The following is a 19908-nucleotide window of genomic DNA, read 5'->3' as shown; positions in this document are numbered from 1 at the left end:
ACTTCATAAAAATGGGGTGGGGGTGTGGTTGGTGAATGCGGGTGATCCCGGCTCAGGAAGAGACAAGGTCAGGGGTTCTTTGCTGTACAGTGAATTCAACTCCAGCCTGGGATACTACAAGAGACTCTGTCTCAAAAAAAAAGGAGGGGTGAGGGAGAGAGAGAGAGAGAGAAGGGGAGAGAGAGGGAGGCAGTCAGGGAGGGAGGGGGAGACAGAGAGAGTACAAATTCTTGTTAGCATGCTAGTGAAATTCTGTGTTTTGGGGGGTGCTTAAGTCCACAATCTGTCCCTCAGACAAAGCATGTCATTCTTCATGAGACCTGGGATGAATCAGAATATGAGACCTGGGAGGAGTGTTGAATGTCATCCTCATTTACCGGCAAATGACTGAGACAAGTTCCCAGCTAAAGTAAACTCTAGAAAGGGCCGAGGGGTCTCCAAACCATCCAGGCTTGCTCTGAGGATTCAAGTATTTGCTAAGCATCTCCTGTGTTACTGAGCTTAGCCTTGGGACGGCGACATGGATCACAATGCAATCTGGGCTGCAGCTGCAGGTACAAGCTGCAAACTGCAGCTCCTCTGAGCCTTTCGTTTTTTAAAAAAATATTTATTTATTTATTTATTATGTATACAATATTCTGTCTGTGTGTATGCCTGCAGGCCAGAAGAGGGCACCAGACCCCATTACAGATGGTTGTGAGCCACTACGTAGTTGCTGGGAATTGAACTCAGGACCTTTGGAAGAGCAGGCAATGCTCTTAACCTCTGAGCCATCTTTCCAGCCCTCCTCTGAGCCTTTCTAGGCTAAATCAGTTTCCCTTGGTCACTACAGGAGGGGGCTGAGCCTGAATTCAAACTCTTCTGGACTTCAAGTCCTTCCTCATTCCACATTTCCTGTTCTGTTTCTTGAGGAAAATGCCCCGCCCGCCAGACACAGAGGGAGAGAGAGAACCTGAAGACCCTCGGACCAAGGAACGCACTCACAGGCTCAGCAAAGGCGTTGTCCCAGAGGACAGTGGCTGTGGCATTGTTGTCCTGGCTGCCATGAACAATCACCACCACTGGGAGCGACAAGGTCTGGAAGACAGGATTGGGCACGTTATTGGTCACTTTCGCCCCGTCCTGTCCTGTCTGGTTTCGTGATCAGTGCCTTCCTTTAAGTTTCAGTGCTGCACTGAAGACCTGGAATGGAGCTGGCAACAGCTGGGCCCACGCTTCAAAGGCTAAGCTATTTAATCTATTCACCTATCTCTATCTAACTAGCCAGCTGACTACTTTTCCTCTCTGGGAGAAGCTCTCACTTTGTACCCTAGGCTAACCTTTAAGTCATTATATCGGCCAGGTCCGCTTCAACTCACAGGCTACCTTTTTTTTTTCTTTAGTTTTTCAAGACAGAATTTCTCTGTGTAGCTCTGGCTGTCCTGGAACTTGTTCTGTAGACAAGGCTGGCCTGGAACTCACAGAGATCTGCCTACCTCTGCCACTGCCCAGCTTGATTTCAAACTCTTGATTCTGCCTTAACCTGCCAAAGGCTAGGTTTACAAGTATGTACCACAGTACCTAGTTGAAATTGTAGGTATTTTATAGATGAAGTTTTAGATATTCTGAATGACAGAGAAAGGGTAAGGAGGTATTTCTACACAATTGCAATTCCAGCTCTGGACACTGAGGCAGGACTTCAAGCTCAAGGCTAGCCTAGGCTACACGGTAAGTTTTAGGCTAGTCTGAGCTACACAGTAAGACCATATTTCAAACAAACAAACAAAACCAACCCACTAAACAAGCAAATATAAAACTACAACCACAAAAACTCCAACTCTAACCTTTTCTTAAATTCACACTGAGTGGTTTCCTGTGGTCATTTTTCAGGCATCTTCCTAGCTATTATAGTTTGTTATTGTTTGAGCATAAAGTGAATTTGAGAAAATAATAGCTCTAAGGATAAGGGTCTCTCCATTTCCTGCTTATCAACAATAAAAAGGAAGCTACTGTGAGGTCCTAATTCTTTTTTTTCTTTTTAAAAAACATCAATTTATTCTTTTCCTAATTCTTTTGGTATATAAATAGCATGCAAACATATGCTGTAATATACTGCACAAACACACATTACACACTACAGATATACTATATACACACATACTGCACACATACACCTCATAACACTGCATACACATACTGCACAGTCTACACACTGCATACATAGATATAATCTCACACACTGTACACGTGGTACACACACTGTAGACCCACCCTGCAAATATGTGTGTACATTGTGAACATACATTATATGAAAACACAGTGTATAGGACACTCACACACTGTATACATTGTACACTGTACATACACACACTGCAATATATACTGTGCATATACTGAATACACTATATACACATGCACAATATATACATGTACATACATTGAATATATACATGGTATATACACATTGCACAACACTGTATACACGTTATATAAACATGCACATGATATATATATATATATATATATAGTACATACACTATGTATACTCACATACTATATACATTTTATAGACACTGCACATACACATCACACACATATGGTCTACATGCTATACATATGCATGCATACTGTGTACACACACTACATACAGTGCATACATACTGCACACACACTCACGTACAGGCCAACAGGGAGAGAGGGCTTTACCTTGACTTGAAAGACCAGTTCATTTCCACCGACGCTAAACTGTGAGTCAAACAGGATTGTGAACTTCTCTTCAGTCACCGACTCTGCGCCACGGCGATCGGACCTCTTGATTCGTTTTAGGGACTGCAAAGGAGAAGCAGGAGATGAAGAGGCCTAAGACACCGAGGGACAGTCCACTGTGCCTCTCTCAGGTCCTCACCATGTTCCTGAAGTGGGCGCTGAGGGTGCCCGTGGCCTGGTGGTACTCCATGACGCAGCAGTTGTTCAGGATCTCGCCGCTGTAGTCACTGCAAATCAGACAAAAATAAGCTGCAGACAACATAGGCCCAGAGAGCAAGCTGGAGCTGGGGAACAAAGAGGGCTGCTAGGAGCAGCTGCCAGCGAGAGGAACGGAGCTCCTGAAACAAGGCATGGAAGCGACTTTCAGCAGCAGGTCCCTATCTAATGAAACGACACCCTCCCTCCCTCCCTCCCTCCCTGCCTCCGTCCCTCCCTGCCTCCGTCCCTCCCTCCCTCCCTGCCTCCGTCCCTCCCTGCCTCCGTCCCTCCCTCCCTCCCTGCCTCCGTCCCTCCCTCCCTCCCTCCTTCCCTCCCTCCCTCCCTCCCTCCATCTAGTTATATAGATGATATATATATAAAACATATATATATATAAGATTATATATATTTACACACACACATATATGTCACCTTGATATTCATTCTCAGGTACAGAAGAGCAAGAGGGAAAACAGGAATCAGACATTAAGGAGAATTTTTATCTTCCATCTCAAGGACCGAGTAGAGGGCCAAGAGGGGACACTGAGGCAAACTCACTTGCGGGTGCTCTCGTTCTTGAGCAGGGACTTGGCCTGCTGCTCGCTGATGATGGTCGCCTTCACCTGCGGGGGGTTCATGTGCACATTCAGCTTCCCGCCCACCAGCAGGCGCACGGTGGCTGCAAACTTGGTCTGGGTCTTCAGGACCTGAGGAGGTTGTTTCTCGATGATGAAAGTGCTGCAGGGGACACAAGGGACCACACAGGTGACTGGACGCTGGCTCAGGGGAGAGCGCTGGGAGGTCAGCTAGGAGGGGAGGACCTTCCTGTGGGGCCTGCTAGGAGAAGGAAGACAGGCAGGGGAGGAGGGGCCTGGCCTCTGTTCCCTGGAGGACATGGGGGGTTGGAGACAGGTGTGAGGGAGGCTGGACCCCCTGGTGTTTCCTGCAGTGTCCCCAATGCACACTGGGCCAGGACAGTCACAGCAGCAGAGCAATTAGGGCCACAGTGGGTGGGGGAAGGTGGAGGAGCAGGACTGGGGCAGAGCTCTGGGTCTGGACAGCCCTTGGGTCTCAACAGGCCCACCCCCAGGAACTGCCATGTCCCTCTGAGCATGGCCAGGAGGCAGCAGTCACCTGGTGACCAGGGCTGAGATGATGTCTGTGATGGTGGCATTGACCTCAGCTAGCATCTCCTCCACGGGGCCTGGGATGGGCAGCTGCTGGCAGAGGTGCTCAGCCCTGCGGATCTGCTGCCGGTTCTGCCAGATGATCTCGGCCAGCTTCTCACACCTGCAAGGAGCCCAGGACCCTCAGAGGAATGGTGACCTCTGCTCCAGCACAGGCCCGGGAGGAGATCACATGACACTGTTCCCCCCAACAAAACTCCTCTTATCACCCCTAGGTGCTGGCGTTGGTCACCACTACCTTGCACAGGCACAGAGTCCCACTTTCCAAAAGCAGAGGACAGACAGGGTGACCCCAACTTGGAACCAGCGAGCTCAGGAGTAGCCCTCTCCATTCCAAGGCACCACTGTCCCCTAGGGGAGGTGGCACGGGTCTGAGGAGCCAAGTCCATCAGGAGCCCAGACATTGATAAAGTGAGAGTTGTCCCAGACAGTGGGAACCTGTTGCTCGGGCCAACACAGGGACAGAGGCAGCTGGCACCACTGCCCAAGCCCCTGCCCACCCTGGCCACCTCCCACCCTTACCAGGACTGCAGCACATCCAGGCTGCCCTCAGGGGGACCCCCGTTCCCAGCCAGCTGCTGCCGCCGCTTCCACTGGATCAGCTCGTCGTCCAGGATGATGGTCTGTTGCTTCCTCAGCAGCTGCAGGGTTTTCTGGTGCTTTTCAGCCAACTCCTGCATGAGGACACAGCGGCCTTCTGGCTCCCGGGGAGCAGTCCACAGAGCCTGGCCTAGGACCCAGGGTTTGGCCCTTCCCTCTCCACCTGCTCCACCTCATGTGTACCCCAGGAAAGGGGGGATCTGTTCTCATCTTGGCTCTGCGCCCTACCTGGCGCCCTGAATCTCAGGTGACAGAGCATCCCTCTCAGGGGCAGAGGGATGCAGGGTGCACTAACCACACGGTACTGCTGCAGTGTCTGTGCCTCCCGCTGTAGCCAGGCCTCCAGGGACACTTGCTTCTGCTGGAGGGCTGTCTCCCGGCTCATGCGCTCCTGGGGGTTCAGCTGGGCCAGCTGGGCAAACTGAGCTGGAGGAGGGGACAGGACACCCACCACCATCATCTCTTGTGTCTGGTGGGAAGTCTGGAGGATTTCCCATGCTCAGGATCAGACACCCCATGACAGTAAATCGGTTCCAATTAACCTGGGGTGTCTCATGATGAAGGGGCTCTCTCAGAAGACAGTCTCTAGCCTCTCTGATCAGGGGTCTCTGATATAGCCTTGCCTGGGCTGGAAACAGATGCTTGATAGGGAAGCAAGTCCTCGGTAGTGCCTGCCTCCCATTCACCACATAGAGGGCATCTCACAGGGCGTTGTGTACAAGTGGCCCCGTGGTTTACCAGCTGCATGAATTTAGGCCGATTCTTTTCTCTCCTGTGCCCTCGTCCTCCATCTATAAAGGAAGAACCCTGACAACAGCTCAAGAGGCTGCTGTGAGACTAATGCTCCCATGCCTTTTTTTTAATATATGTTGGGGATCCAACCCAGGACTTGGCAAATGCCAGGCAAGCACTCTCCCTGCTGAGCTACACCCTCACCTTTCAATAGATATGGACAGATCCTGACACAAGCAGGGTACAGAGTCACAGAAAGAGTGTTTGTCCAGGGCTGGTTACCACTGCTCGCAACCCTTCCTTGTCCCCACTCCATGTCCAGAAAGGGCCCCGAGTGCTGGCATTACTGTTTCCTCCTTTGACCCTTGAGCAGCTCAGCATCCTTCCTCGGGTCTTGCTAAGAATTTGTACACACTGACAGGCCTCATTTAAGTTCCTGGTTGGCCTTTGAGAACCATGTCACACTGACCTGGTTCTTACCCTAGGGACACACAAGCTGGGACAGACAAAAGCAACAGTAGACAGCTAGGACAAGCCCACAACTATAATTTATGCTAGCCTCAGGGCACAGAACTAAAAGACGTGGTTCTTTCTCAAGGACTACAATCTGGAAAGCTTGGGAGTCAGTAAACAATGTCAACATAGTGACATGCCGTGGTCCTCACACATGTCCTGAGGAGACACAGGCTATGTGCCTGGCGGCATGGGGACAAAAAGTCTTCTGAGGTTCTTACTTTTCAAAATTGTTCTTAGATTTATTTTATTTTATGTGTATGAATGTTTGGCCTACATGTATGTATGGTGCCCACAGAGAAACTAGAGTTACAGATGGTTTTGAGACCCCGAGTGGATTCTGGGACTCAAACCCTGGTCCTCTGTGAGAGCAGCAGTGCTCTTAACCACATGAACCATCACTCCCACCCCCTCTGAGAGTCTGAAACACACAGGCAGGCAAGGAGAAGAAAGTGTTAATGTTCCTTATGGGGTCAAGAAGGACCCCATACCCCTAGGAGAACTCTCAATTTCTGCTAGCCCCAGAACAAAGGCTAGGGAACACTGTCCATAGGGCATACAGGGCACAGGAGGGCCTGAAGAACCGCAGAGAACACAGCTTGGTGGGCACCCCAAATAGAGCTCCTTCAGTGTTGGGATGGAGGTCAGGGCCTCACACATGCTAGGCAAACCCTCTATTGCTGAGCTACACTCTGAGCCCCTAAATGGGATGACTTTGGCAAGGCTGCATTTATAAAATACTTACCCCCTCCAATGCATTATGCCCTCTATATGCTATTTATTAAACTGTGAATGCCTTCTTCAAAGGAAACATCTTCTACGGCCACCCCAAATTCCTGAGTACAGGAAGCCTGAGTGAGACCTCCCACTCTTCCTGTCAGGGGCCGTGTGCTCTCCCTCCCCAAACCTCACCCCTCCAGTTCTTCCGTGTGAATGGCCCCATTTCACTCAGACACAGGCAAGGCTCAGGATGGAACCAGGTTCTCTTCTACTTCCTTAGAGCGTGCTCCTAGACCTCCCTCCCATCCCCAGAGCATTGTGGACCATGATGCGGGCCTCACCTTGGATCCGCAGACTCTCCTGATACTGGATGATGAAGTACTCTTGGGTCTGCTGCAGCTTCTTCAGCTCGTTCTCCGTGTCCTGTGTGATGAGGCGCAGCTCCTCAAACGTCTGGTTGATCTGAAGGTGTTTCTGGGACAGGGCGTCAGCCAGACTTCCAGCTGGTGAGCTTCCCTAGGGAAAGATGGGGAGACTTAGGGTGTAAGGGAGTCTTTGGTCTTAATCCTTAGGTGAAGTTAAGACTGCCAAAATTTAATCTGAGGTCAGAAGAAATCGCAAATGCCATGTGTGAGAACTGGGGTCGAATGGAAAGTGTGGAGAGACAGGTGACCTGCGAGATACCTTCATGGTAAAAACCTGCTTCAGCTTTGGCCTCCACCGGAGCACACATATATACATACATACATCCCACACAGGATGCTCCTGACTCCTTGAGAGACTGGAACTCCACACGTCCCAGGGTCACCCGGGTTTTGCTACTGACGATTGTGACCCCTAATTCCTTATTCATTCATAGACTCAATGCCATGACTGTGGCTAAGTTGGAAACACATGGTCTGTGTCTATTTCAGGACCTTCTGGTGATGAGGTCATTTACTTCCACCGTGCATAAAGCCACACTTCTCAAAGGGACCCTGAAGCCCCTCGGATGAAGTTATGGGGGAGGCGCTCACAAGGCTCTGTGGATCTGGCTGTGTAAGTGACTAGGGATGACCTGCCCCTTCAGCCGCTGGCTCAGAGGGAGGGGAGAAATTTCTCCTAAGGAACTGCACCCGAATGTGAGCATGCTTCAACACAAAAATGATTTCCTTGGGGTTAAACTATTTTGCACCAGGTTCACCCAGCTTTATGGCTGTATTCTTACTGAATTACAGATCTAAGATCAGCTCCCTAAAGAGGCATGAGTGCCTCCTGGATTAACTTGACTAAGTGGGGTCCAAAGGGGAATGGAACAAAAAGGGCTCCCCAGCCCCCACACCTATGGGAACTCACATTGTTGGCTTCTCGAACCAGTCTCTGTTCGTTGTACAGAATGTGCCGGATACAGCGAACCAGCTCCATGGGGCAGCGGTCGTACGTGTTCTGAAAGAGGACAACAGCAGACATCACCTTGTTCCACTCTGTGCTATGAGTTAACCCGACTCGGGACAGGGCGCACTCATGACGGAGATGTGGTGACGGTGGAGCCACGGCTGTTGCTGTTCCTCCCATATGGGCAGGCATGAGAGAAAGACATCATGGAAATGCGGTTACAGAGAAAAGGTAAGGCTGTTTCATGCTCCGAATCTTAATGCCTACAGCACTACAGCGATGTGCCTGGAAACAGGCAAGTTTTTAAAAGGCTGCAGCGGACAAGAGACAGGACACTGAAACTTCCTGTCAGTTATAATCAGAATTGCTATCACACTGAGGGGAAGATGGGTTGCTTCAAGTTTAAGACTAGCATGAACTACAATGGGAGATCCTGTCTCAAAAACAAGTCACAACCGAACCAGACAAAACCTTAAATGGGTATGACAACCAGGTATAATATGTGATCTTGGATGGGGCCCGGGACAGCAGAGTGGAAAATACCCTAAAGGACACTTCTGAGCCAGCTGACAAATGGACGCAGAGTCAGAATATTAATAAGTCAAAGTATATGAGAATGGTAAACACACTAAAGCTGCATGGTGACCATGTAAGGGAAGGTTCATGTTCTTAGAACACACACACTGAAATGCTCAGGGCAGGGGTCATAATGCATGCACTTTACTGTCAACTAAAAATAGTGTGTGTGTGTCTGTGCAAGAGAGAGAGAAAAACACAGAGAGAGACAGAGACAGAGAGAGAGGGAGGGAGGAAGAGAGGGAGGGAGGGGAAAGGGAGGGAGGGGAAAGGGAAGGAGGGAAATTAAGAGAGACAGGGACATGAGAGAGAGATGGTTAAAGCAAATGTTGGCAACAGGTGCATCTGAGCTCATCTATGTAGAGGGCTCTTTGTACGACTACTGCAACTTTCTGTATATTCAAAATTATTTTCAAATAATAGTTAAAGGAGGGAGTAAACTCCTGGCTGGGAGTGGCACACACCTGGAACCCACACTGGGGCTGGAGCTGGACTGATGCAGGAAGATTCCAGCTGGTGACCAACTTGAGCTAAATAGTGAGGCTTTTTTTTTTTAAATAAAGATTTTATTTTCTATTTTATTTATGTGTATCTGTATGTCACATGTTGGTGGGTGCATGACACCTTCTTTCTAAAGCCATCAGCAGAGGGAATCTAAGTCCCTGGAACTGGAGTTATAGGTAACTGTGGGTCCCCTGATGTGGGTGCTGAGAACCGAACTCAGGTCTTCTGGAACAGGAGTGTGCTGGCTGGTTCTGTGTCAACTTGACCCTAGTTAGAGTCATCAAAGAGGAGTGAGCCTCAATTTAGAAAATGCCTCCATAGGCTTGGGTTGTAGGCAAGTTTGTAAGGCATTTTCTTAATTAGTTATTGATGTGGGAGGGCCCAGCCTATTGTGGGTGGGGCCATCCCTGGGCTGGGGGTCCTGGGAGCTATAAGAAAGCAGGCTGAGCAGCCATGATGAGCAAGTCAGTAAGCAGCATTCTGCCATGGCCTCTGCATCAGCTCCTGCCTCCAGGTTCCCGCCTTGTTTGAATCCCTGTCCAGACTTCCTCCAGTGATGAATACTGATGTGGAGGTGTAAGCCAAAGAGACCCTTTCCTCCCCAAACTGCTTTTGTTCACTGTGTTTCATCACAGCGATAATAACCCTATGACAGGCAGGAAGTGCTCTTAACCACAGAACCAAGTCTCCAGCCTCACAGTGAGACTCCTTTCTCAGAAGGTAACGCCACGACCACAAAACCAATCAGAACTGTAAGCAGGGAACACATAATTGTATGGTTCTGGGTTGGAGATCAGAACATACATGACTACAGAAGATTAAAGGAAGGGAGAAGTCCTCGAAGGGACAGGGCCCAAGTGTTGTCGGCATTTGCACCCACCTGGAGCTGCGTGGCATAGTGCCCCAGCTTGATCTTCAGCAAAAACCCATCTTCCCCCACCTGGTGTTCTGCCTTCTTCTGCAGCTCCTGCACCAGGCCCTCCAGGAGCTGGGTGGCCTTAATGTTCTCCTGTGGATTATCAAGATCTATTGAGTCCCTAGGGGAAAAAAATTACACAATCTGTATACATACATGCACAGGAGCCTGCACACATGCAGTCTCTACATACTACATTTGTTTTCTGGGGCTTTTTCTTCTTCTTTCTTTTTCTTTTGGGCCAGGGACTCAAAAGTGTCCTGCCTCAACCTCCCGAGTTCTGGAACTATAGGCGTGAGCCTGAAACATGATTTCTTCCTATTATTCACCTGTGTTAAGAAACATGCCAGCACACATTAGCTAAATGTCTACATTGCTCTATTCTAATGACCTTCCTTTAATAAACAAATAAAAAAACAACAGTCCCCTTTCCGCTTCCCTTGATTCTGGCATTAACCCACTTGCCTCCTAGGAACGAAGGGGAAAGGTTTCTTTCTGCATTCTGACGGGAATAAGGGGTCTGTTAACTTCTGGTTTATAGTCCCAGCTCCGGGGTGTTAGGGGCACAAGGTCAAGACCATTCTGTGTGTCCTTTCCAGCCTCAGCTGGTTCCAGGCCCCTAATTACCACCCTTTGTAAGGAACCCTGGAAAGGAGGCATCAAGGCAGAAGGTGCCTACAAGCATTCACACCCATGAAAAATGTCTGTCATCGCAGCGCACATGGGGCTCGGAAGCAATGCTAGCTCGTCCAGTGAAGGTGAGAAGCCAGTCCACCCCGCCTCCTGTCAGGCAGGGCTATTCAACTGGTGACAAGGGCTGGGCTCACTTCCTCCATATCTTGTTTTTTTTTTTTCCCTTTTAAAATTTTTGTCTACAAGTTAGGCAACAATTGCTACTGGGCAATACTCAAGTGACTTAGCACGCTAAGAAACCAAACAGCTGTCACGTTGAAATAGTATCTAATTACTGCTGACCAGGTCCAGAGCCAGGGAAGAGGGCCAGTGGCAGCTAAAAGACGGCCACCCGCAAATCCCTGTAGTTAATGAGTGGCTGATGGCAGGCAGAGCTGTGCATGAGTGCACAGAAGCCTGAGACAGTGTCATCAGAGACCACCCGTCTGGAGAGGCAGTGACAAAAGCCGATTTTAGATATGTATGCTTTATGTGTTGAGTAAGACAGGTAGTAAATGACAGTCTAGAAGGACTGAAGGGGACAGTCTTACACTTCTGTTTGGACTGGGAGCCTAGGGTCCAGTCTCTGAGCAGAATTCAGTAGTCTGGCCCTCAATTTGAACTCAACCTATGACCTATGACAAAAGACTTCACGACAGCTCAATACGCAGAGGTAGAAACTCTTCATTGATATCTTTCTTTTATTTTTTGGTCTTTCAAGACAGGGTTTCTCTGTGTAGCCTTGGCTGTCCTGGAACTCACTCTGTAGACCAGGCTGGCTGTGAACTCACAGAGATCCACCTGCCTCTGCTTCCCGAGTTCTGGAATTAAGGTGTGTGCCACCACCACCTGGAACATATCTTCATTTTCTTATGAAAAACAAAAACTACCTAAAAATCCAGGTTTTCCTTAGCAACAACACAAACCTTTCAAAGCTTCCTCAGTAAGAGGACTACCCGGGAGGTCTGCTAGAGGGTAGCGATTTGTCTAGGATTGCTGGGACTCTCTGGGCTTGAGTAATTCCCCTGCCTCAGCCTCCTGAGTGGCTGGGATTACAGACATGCTCTACTGTACTTAAATAAATGAAAGCTTTGTTTTGTTTTCTTGTGGTGTTGGGTCAGGTCCTGGCGTTGGTTGAACAAATGCTCTACCACTGTCCTACATCCCATCTCCAGCATCTAGATGAGATATTAAATAAACATAAATTTCCTACTAATGTTTCCTTAAATCCCCCAAATCATTAAAACGGAAAAGAAAAAACACTAACCTAGGCGTGTTTGCTGTTCTCATATTTAGTCAGGTTTTCCCTCTTAATTACACGAAGCTGGGATTTTTTTAATTGCCTAGAAAATTGCCTTCCTTCGGCACATTTGTTTCCGCATGGAACCCTGCTAACAAGCTGCCGCAGTTACTCTAAGGCACCGTCACGGGTGGACACGGACAACTTTCTCCACAGCACTAGGACTGCTCTCTTCTAGGAGCTGTCAAAGAGGAGCACACCCTGGTGAAAGCCCAGCTAGCCTGATGAACACGTCAGACTGACTGACAGCCTGGGGCCAACCAGCAAGCTCTCTGCCCTGCGCGCTGCCAGGCGCAGCTGGCTGCTGGTGTTCAATGTTGTCAATGGGGGTACTGCGGGCAGAGGGGCAGCTCGGTGGTAGACAGGTCGTCTTGTGTGTGGGAAGCTTTGCCTCAGGACCACAAAGTAAGATTCTTTGCCACTGAATGTATTACACCGATCCAACAAGTGTAAAACTCAAGTGTGTAGTGCATAATTTGAGAAGTAAAGATAAAAATGTTGGCTCAGTCATCACCGAAATGTAATCATTGTTCGTATTTTTTTTTTTTAAAACTGTGTGTGTGACAACATGCAAGCCACAGAATAGTAAGGGGATCTGGGGACAACTTTCAGGGCTCAGTTTTCTTCTCCAAAGGGTTCTGAGGATGAAATTCAGGACAACAGGCACGATGGCAAGTTTCTTTACTCACTGAGCTATCTTGCCCCATTGCTAATATTTTAGAATATTTTGTCTGCATATGTACATATAAATTAAAAGCATAAATGTTTCAAGCCAAGTATAGTGGCACATGCCTTTAATAATCCCAGAATTCGGGAGGCAGAGGCAGGTGGATAGCTGTGAGTTCGCATCAGAGCCTGGTCTACATAGTAAGTTCAGGACAGCCAGAGCTACATAATAAGACCCTGTCTCAGAAAACCAAAAAACAAAGTGCCATGAATGTTTTGATTGTAAGTTAATATATTAAATGTTTGGTTTTTGAGATATAAATTTTAGCATGTGGGAAGCCAGGTTGGGCTGATCTTGAGTCTAAGACTAGTTGGGTGTATATAATGAATGCAGGGTACCCAGAACTACACAGTGAAAACTTACCTGGGGGGGGGGTGGGAAGCCAGGCATGGTGCATGTCTTTTGTCCCATCACTTGGAAGGCAGAGGCAGGTGGATCTCTGAGAGTTCCAGGTCAACCTGGACTACATAATGAGTTCCAAAACAGCTGGGTTTCATAGAGAAACATTATCTCAACGCACCTCCCCCTCCAAAAATAAAAATAAAAATAAAGCAAGTTCAGGGGCTGGAGAGACGGCTGTGTGCTTAAGAGGGCTTCTTGTTTTTCCAGCAGATCCCAGAACTCACACTGGGGGGCTCACAATCACCTGTAACCCCAGGTTATCTGGGATCTGACGCTGTTTTCTGGCCTCTCCATGTACCTGCCCTCAAGTGTACATAACCACATATAGACACGTAAATATACACAGAATTAAAACACAGCGAAGATTAAAATTCAAGAGTTATTTTATCTCCCTAAACCTAAGAGAAGGCTAAACACCTTTCCTTGAGTTACATAAACAGTTTTCAAACCGTTTTTTCTGGGAGACGGGTCCAAGGACTGAACCTAGAGTCTCATGCATGCTCGCCACCACTGAGCTACACACGCAGCCCAACACACACAGCTTTTGGATTTTTTTTTTTTTAAAAGATAAGGACAGGGTCTCACTCTGCTATTCAGGCTTGCCTGAAACTTGCAATCCCTCTGTCCTAGCCTTCAAGGTGATAGGATCATGGAGGTTACAGGTGTGGACCACTAAGCCCGGGTTACGCATATAACCGGTCAGTTATAACATTTTTCTAACCAAAGTTCAGTATCCTTGTGCTTGAAACATGATGTAGAAACGCTGTTCACCTACCAGGCTTGACTTTCAATCCACTGGGATAAATAGTGTCGCACCTCGATGGGGAAATGCTGGCCATACAGGGCCTGCATCTGATGGAGGGCGTCGCCCTGGAGCTGCTGAGCTTGTATCCACATCGCCATGGTTCACCACCTGTTGAACAAAGACCTTGATTTGTTTGTTTGTTTCTAGTCCCCCCGCCCCAAATTTAAAGCCAATGGAGTAAATATGTACAGGGTTTAAAAGTGAACGTTCTTTCTCCCTTTGGCACACTAAAGGTCAAGCCTTTAAAACTGTCTTCTTTACCACTGTCTGTGACATGCGTGGGCAGAGGTCAGAGGACCACTTCATGGAGACCGTTCTCTCCTTGCACCTTTGTGTGGGTTCTGGGGATCAAACCCGGGTTGCCAGGTTGCTCAGCAATTGCCTTTTCCCACTGAACCATCATCTCACCTGCTCAGGATCGATATTCTCTAACTGACTTTGAGCTTTATAATGTTTTTAAAATGCAGACACTCACTCCGCGCGGCCATGGGAAGGGGCCCTAGATGGGTCTATGAAACGCTGACTTCTGTAGCGCAGAAGACAACACTGTAAAACCAGCTTTAGGCACGGCGGGGCCAACAGCTTTGATATCCTAGTCCCGGTTTTACTTTTGTTGGAAACTGCCATGGGTGCTAGGCAGGGTTCCCACAGTTCTCATGAATGATTAGCAGAGTGATCAGAAACGGGGCTTCCGATTCGGGCTTTATGAGATGGAAGAACAGGCTACCATGTGAAAAGGAGCTGGAAGAGAAGGAAATACGGACAGCAGACCGAGGCTGCGCGTTATCTTAGTCAGCTCTGCAGCCATGCCCCTCAGAGCAGAGGCTTCTCTTGCCAAGCTCCCTAACGTTCACCCTTGGAGTTATTGCTATGGGACTTGTAGAACAATGTTCTGTTAAATGTACAGTCCAACACAAAAACAATATACGTCAACTAAGAGGAGTAAGAATGGACTGTTGTATTCTACTGGTGAGGAGTGGGCATGCTTTAGGTGGGGTTTGTTGTTACTTTTGCAGTGGAGATTGAAGCTCAGACCTTGACCACGCCAGGCAAGTGCTCCACAGTTATCTACAGCCCAGCCCTCTTTGTCACTTCTTATTTGGAGAGTGTCTCACTCAGCTGTCTAGGCTATGCACTCACTCTGTAGTTGGGGTAGGGACTTAAACTTGACATCTTCCTTTTTTATTTTTGGTTTATGAGATGGGGTTTCTCTGTCTAGCAGCCCCGGCTGTCCTGGATTATAGACCAGGCTGGCTTAGAACTCACAGTTCCACCTGCCACTAGTCTCAACAATAGTGAGTTTTTGTTTTAAACTGGTTCTTGTGGTGGCGCATGCGTATAATCCTGGAATTTAGGTGGTGAGGCAGGAGGATCAAGAGTTCAAGGCCAACTTGGGCTTCCTGAGACTATCTTAAAGAAACAGCACCAAAACCAGAACAAACACCACCAATGAAAACAAGCTTCAGGAAATGGCTTTATGAAACTACTAGGACCCTTTTCAGACAGACCTGAGAACTGAATGCACTTGGCAGAGACCTGGGATTCCCCAGACTGAAGAAGCTATGTTATATGAAGAAGACATGAAAGCCAGATCTTCCTCTAATGCTGCTTTCTGTAAGGTGGGACTAGGCATCTTGAATCCCACTTAAAAACGGTTTAGCTACTGATTTGCACAACTCTACTCAGGACTGCATTACAGCCATGGCCCAGTGCTCTGGACCTGGGTTTTATTGACTACCAGAGTGCACACGTGTGCCAGGAAACAAGGATCCCTCTCTGAGAGCAGTGGCGGTCTGGTCAAGTAACACTGAGCTATTTATGGGACAAGTCAGTTAGCCAGCAATGAGGAGCGGAGTGGGTGCCGGTTACCTATTTTAGAGTGTGTGCTGCCATAGAACACTTGAACGACACATGGTTTAATTTGGGGCTTTCAGGCTTTAGTGCTGGGACAATCGTGAGATTTCCCAAACAACAGATTTTAGTGGGTGTGAGTTTACCAGAAGAAAACTGGGACAGAAGAGCAATTCTACTTCCTAGTCAAACATCTGGATGACAGCTGTGTATTTTTTTTTTTTAGGACTGTCTCCCAATCAGAACAATATCAGCTTGTGATTTTGGAAGAAGGGCAAAGGGATGGCAGGAAAGGAGGCTGAAGATGTACGCATACGCAGAAGCCCAACAGAGGAGTGAAGGGCAGGGTTAGGGCAGCAGTCTTTCTCAACAAGGAACAAGGACCAGGCTGGAGAAAAGGTTAAGTGGCTGAGAGCACTCGTCCCTCTTCCAGAGGACCTGGGTTTGGCTCTCGGCACCCACACCCACACCCACACAATGACTCACAACCAGCTGTACCTATAGTTCTAAAGGATCTGATGCCCTCTTCTGGCCTCCATAGGCACTGCACACAAGTAGTGCACAAACATTCAAGCTTAAAGAACACTCACACATATAAATACATTCTTAAAAAACACAACAAACAAACAAACAAACAAACAAGGACCATGCCAGGGAGATGGCTCAGCCAGTAAAGTGCTTGCTTTATAGGCATGAGGACCCAAGGCTGAATCCGAGAATCCGGTGAAAATCCGGGCAGGGTGGTGCACACTTGCAATCTTAGTGCCGGAGACGGGGAGACAGGAAGATCCCCAAGGCTCATTGGCCAGTCAGCCTGACCTAACTGTCCAGCTTCAGACCAATGAGAAACCGTCTTATAAAGGGGGTGGGAGCTGGAGAGATGCGTCAGTGGTTAAGAGCACTGGGTGTTTTTCTAGAGGACCCAGGTTCAATTCCCAGCACCCACATGGCAGCTGACAACTGTCTCTAACTCCACTTCCAGGGGTCCCAGACAGTCATGTAGGCAAAATACCAATATACATATAATAATAAAACAATTTTTTTTTAAAAAAGAGGCTGGTCATGGTGTCATGGTCACAAGGCAGAGGCAGGGGGATGTCTGTAAGTTCGAGGCCAGCCTGGTCTATTTAGTAAGTTTCAGGCCAGCCAGGACTACATATTAAGACCTTGTCTCAAAAATAAATAAATGATGACTGGCTCCTGAGGTTAACTTCAAACCTCCACAAATGTCACCACACACACATATACACACATGCCCATGTGCTCACACACACTTGGACACACATAAGCACACCCATACACTCACCCCTAGAATGAGGTAGAAGTAGGAACTCACTGTAGCTCCTTAATGAATATATGAATGATTCCAACAGATAAAAAAATCTCGTGTTTGCAAATTCCTGTGCTGAACTGCCCCAAGACAAAAGAAGGAAAGTGGTATGAAGGCCCAAAAGCCCTCTTCTTAATCCACGCAAATCAAACAGCACCGTGCTCACTCTCTGCTCCTCTCTGGTTTCACTTACCACTGTCTGGCATGCAGCATATATCTATTTACTAATGAAGGAGAAGGACTTATTTAAAACAGTGCCTGGCATATAAGTATCATTACTTTTTTTGTTGCTTAAACAAACAAGTACATAAAACAAAGCTGAACATATCAGCTATTTTCTTTTTTAAGATATACATTTCTTATTTGTTTGTTTGTTTAATGTGTATGGGTGTTTTGCCTGCGTGTATGTCTGTGCATCACATGTGTGCAGTGTCCTAACAGGCCAGAAGAAAGTTTCAGATCCTCTGGCACTGGAGTTACAGGTGGCTGTGAGCCGCCATGTGAGTGCTGGGAACTGAACCCAGGTCTTCTGGAAAGGCAGCCAGTGCTCTCAACAGCCGGGCTATCTCTCCAGGCCCATGTCAGCTTTTTCAAAAGTTATTATGGAACACAACATCAGTATGGAATTCTAAGGTGTAGAAAGGAACATCTCAAATGAGCTCAACTACTACTGAATAGCTTGACAGGTCTATGTGGGGGACGGTCTCTCTCACCACATGTGCCTGTCATTTTCTGTCTAGTCTTCTTTGTTTTGTCTTCCCCACGGAACTCCAGCAGAAGTAAAGAGGACATGTCTTACTGTCCTGTCCCTAAGTATATGTATGGTGGCTCAGCAGAAGAGGAGAACAAGTATTGCTAAATCAGTGGCTCTTAGCCTCTCTAAGGCTGCGACCCTTTAATACACTTCCCCATGCTGTGGTGACCCCACCACAAAATTATTTTTTTCCTGTTTCATAACTGTAATTTTGCTACTGTTATGAGTCATAATGTAAAAGTTGTATTTTCTGACATTTCCTGAGGCGACCCCTGGGAAAGGGTCAATTGACCCCTAAGGGGTCGTGACTCACAGGTTGAGAGCCACTATGCTAAATTAACAAATACATAAATATTTCACGTGTCCTGTTAGCCAGTCATATTACATATAACATATTGTTTTAAGAGAAAAACACGGCTCAGTGTGGTGCTATGCACCTGTAATCCCAGCACTTGGTAAACTGAGGCAGGAGGCTGTGAGTTTAAGGCCAGCCAGGGCTTACATAAAATACCTTGTCTCTTACAAAATCAAACACCTTTGTATGTTTTTTCAGAGAATCTCACTATGTTGCCCTAGGTGGTCTGGAACTTAACACTAGACCAGCTAACCTTGAACTCACAGAGATCCACTGACCTCTGCCTCCCGAGTGTTGGCATTAACGGCGCGCCCAGCTTCAAAAAGACGCAAAAGCAAACCCACAAAGACAGCAGTATTGCGGAGACGTACATAACAGCAGGGCGCGCATAGTTAGGTGTTACACTGGTGCTTGGTTTTTATTAAGGAACAGAGCTCTGCGCTCTGAGAATTTGTCAGAATATTTTTCCGATTCCAATTCTGAGCATGCCATGCTAGTTATTATTTTTTAATAGCATGCTTCTTGAAGGGTAATAGCTGGTAAATGCAAAGTAGTAATTGCCTTGTTTTGGTAAATGCAGTATAGTGTCACAGCACAAAAGCACTCTGACGGGGATGGAAAGCAGGGCCCCAGAGCACATCTGGCTCACTGCCCGACAAGGATGTAAAGGACACAGGCAGTAGTAGGAACCTGAATGCTCCTGGGGCAAGTAAGTCAATGCTGAGTGACAGATTTGACAATTAAGATGATCTGGTCATTACACATTATATGTATGATGTAGCAAGTCCTTCTCCAAATAGAAAAGTTTGTGTCAGTTAAAGTGTTAAAAAATTATAAAATAAAAACTAGAATAAATAGTACAGTCGTGTTCATTTTACTTTTAAGCTGTGACTTTTATCCACATAGACTACGAGAGGCTTACAGATATTATCATGTTCCCATTATAGCCTCTGACCCTCTTGCCTCCACTTCCTAAAGGCTAAACGCTCACTGCAGACAAAAACTGCTCCCGCCCCTCTCCGCTGTAAATGCGTAAGATCTATAGTCTGGTGAGTGCTTCTCCCCATGTCTGTCAGAACACTGCCCACCCGTTAGGAAGCAATGTGTGCAAAGGTGTAGGCAGGGGCCCTGTCCCTCATACCTACCGTCTAGCCAGCCACCAGCTGCCACCCCACCTGCATGGACACAGCCCACCACTCGCATGCTCTCCTCTGCTTACTGACAGGCGGCTCAGTCTTTGGTGCGTGACATCCTGACAAGGGAAGTGGTTTGTATCTCTGGCAGGTCATCACGGGGCCACTCTAAACACTGGGAAATGGATTCACCGTCGTATTTTTAGGACAGTGTTGACAACTGGCCGAGCTCTTGTGCAGCCACACTTGTGGCGTTCACAGCTTTCCAGAGTCTGGACACGGCGCTACTCCCAGTAGACACACCCAGCACCTGTGTGGTCCTCAACACCTGGTCCCATCTAAGGGTGGGGAAGGTTAAACACTCGGGCCAGAGGTGCCTGTTTCTAAAAACCTGGCCTTGAACTCACAGAGATCCGCCTGTTTCTACCTCCGGAGTGCTGGGATTAAAGGTGTCCGCTGCTGCCACTGCTGCCGCTGCCACCAACAACCAGCAATAAATATTCTTTTATCAGAA

General features: G+C 47.8%; 1 protein-coding gene across 4 annotated transcripts in view; it reads right to left on the bottom strand.

Moving 5' to 3' along the window:
- LOC119811038 (signal transducer and activator of transcription 5B) overlaps positions 1-19908 on the bottom strand; it is a 69240-nt gene that overhangs the window by 13032 nt on the left and 36300 nt on the right. For 3 of the 4 annotated variants that reach the window (XM_038324585.1, XM_038324583.1, XM_038324584.1), the window contains 11 exons: positions 13942-14079; positions 10030-10186; positions 8031-8120; positions 7037-7211; positions 5026-5156; positions 4653-4804; positions 4078-4233; positions 3502-3681; positions 2885-2972; positions 2686-2808; positions 985-1077 (listed from right to left, as the gene is read on the bottom strand). In XM_038324585.1, coding sequence (XP_038180513.1) covers positions 985-1077; positions 2686-2808; positions 2885-2972; positions 3502-3681; positions 4078-4233; positions 4653-4804; positions 5026-5156; positions 7037-7211; positions 8031-8120; positions 10030-10186; positions 13942-14069 — 1473 coding nt within the window. In that variant the 5' untranslated portion in view covers positions 14070-14079. Of the gene's footprint in view, positions 1-984; positions 1078-2685; positions 2809-2884; positions 2973-3501; positions 3682-4077; positions 4234-4652; positions 4805-5025; positions 5157-7036; positions 7212-8030; positions 8121-10029; positions 10187-13941; positions 14080-19908 lie in introns of those variants that run through there. The other variant, XM_038324586.1, reaches the window with a different exon arrangement.

Source organism: Arvicola amphibius, chromosome 4, assembly GCF_903992535.2.
Source record: "Arvicola amphibius chromosome 4, mArvAmp1.2, whole genome shotgun sequence".
NCBI lineage: Eukaryota > Metazoa > Chordata > Mammalia > Rodentia > Cricetidae > Arvicola > Arvicola amphibius.
Note: the sequence above shows the minus strand (reverse complement) of the source record. Positions and strands in the feature narration are given on the sequence as shown.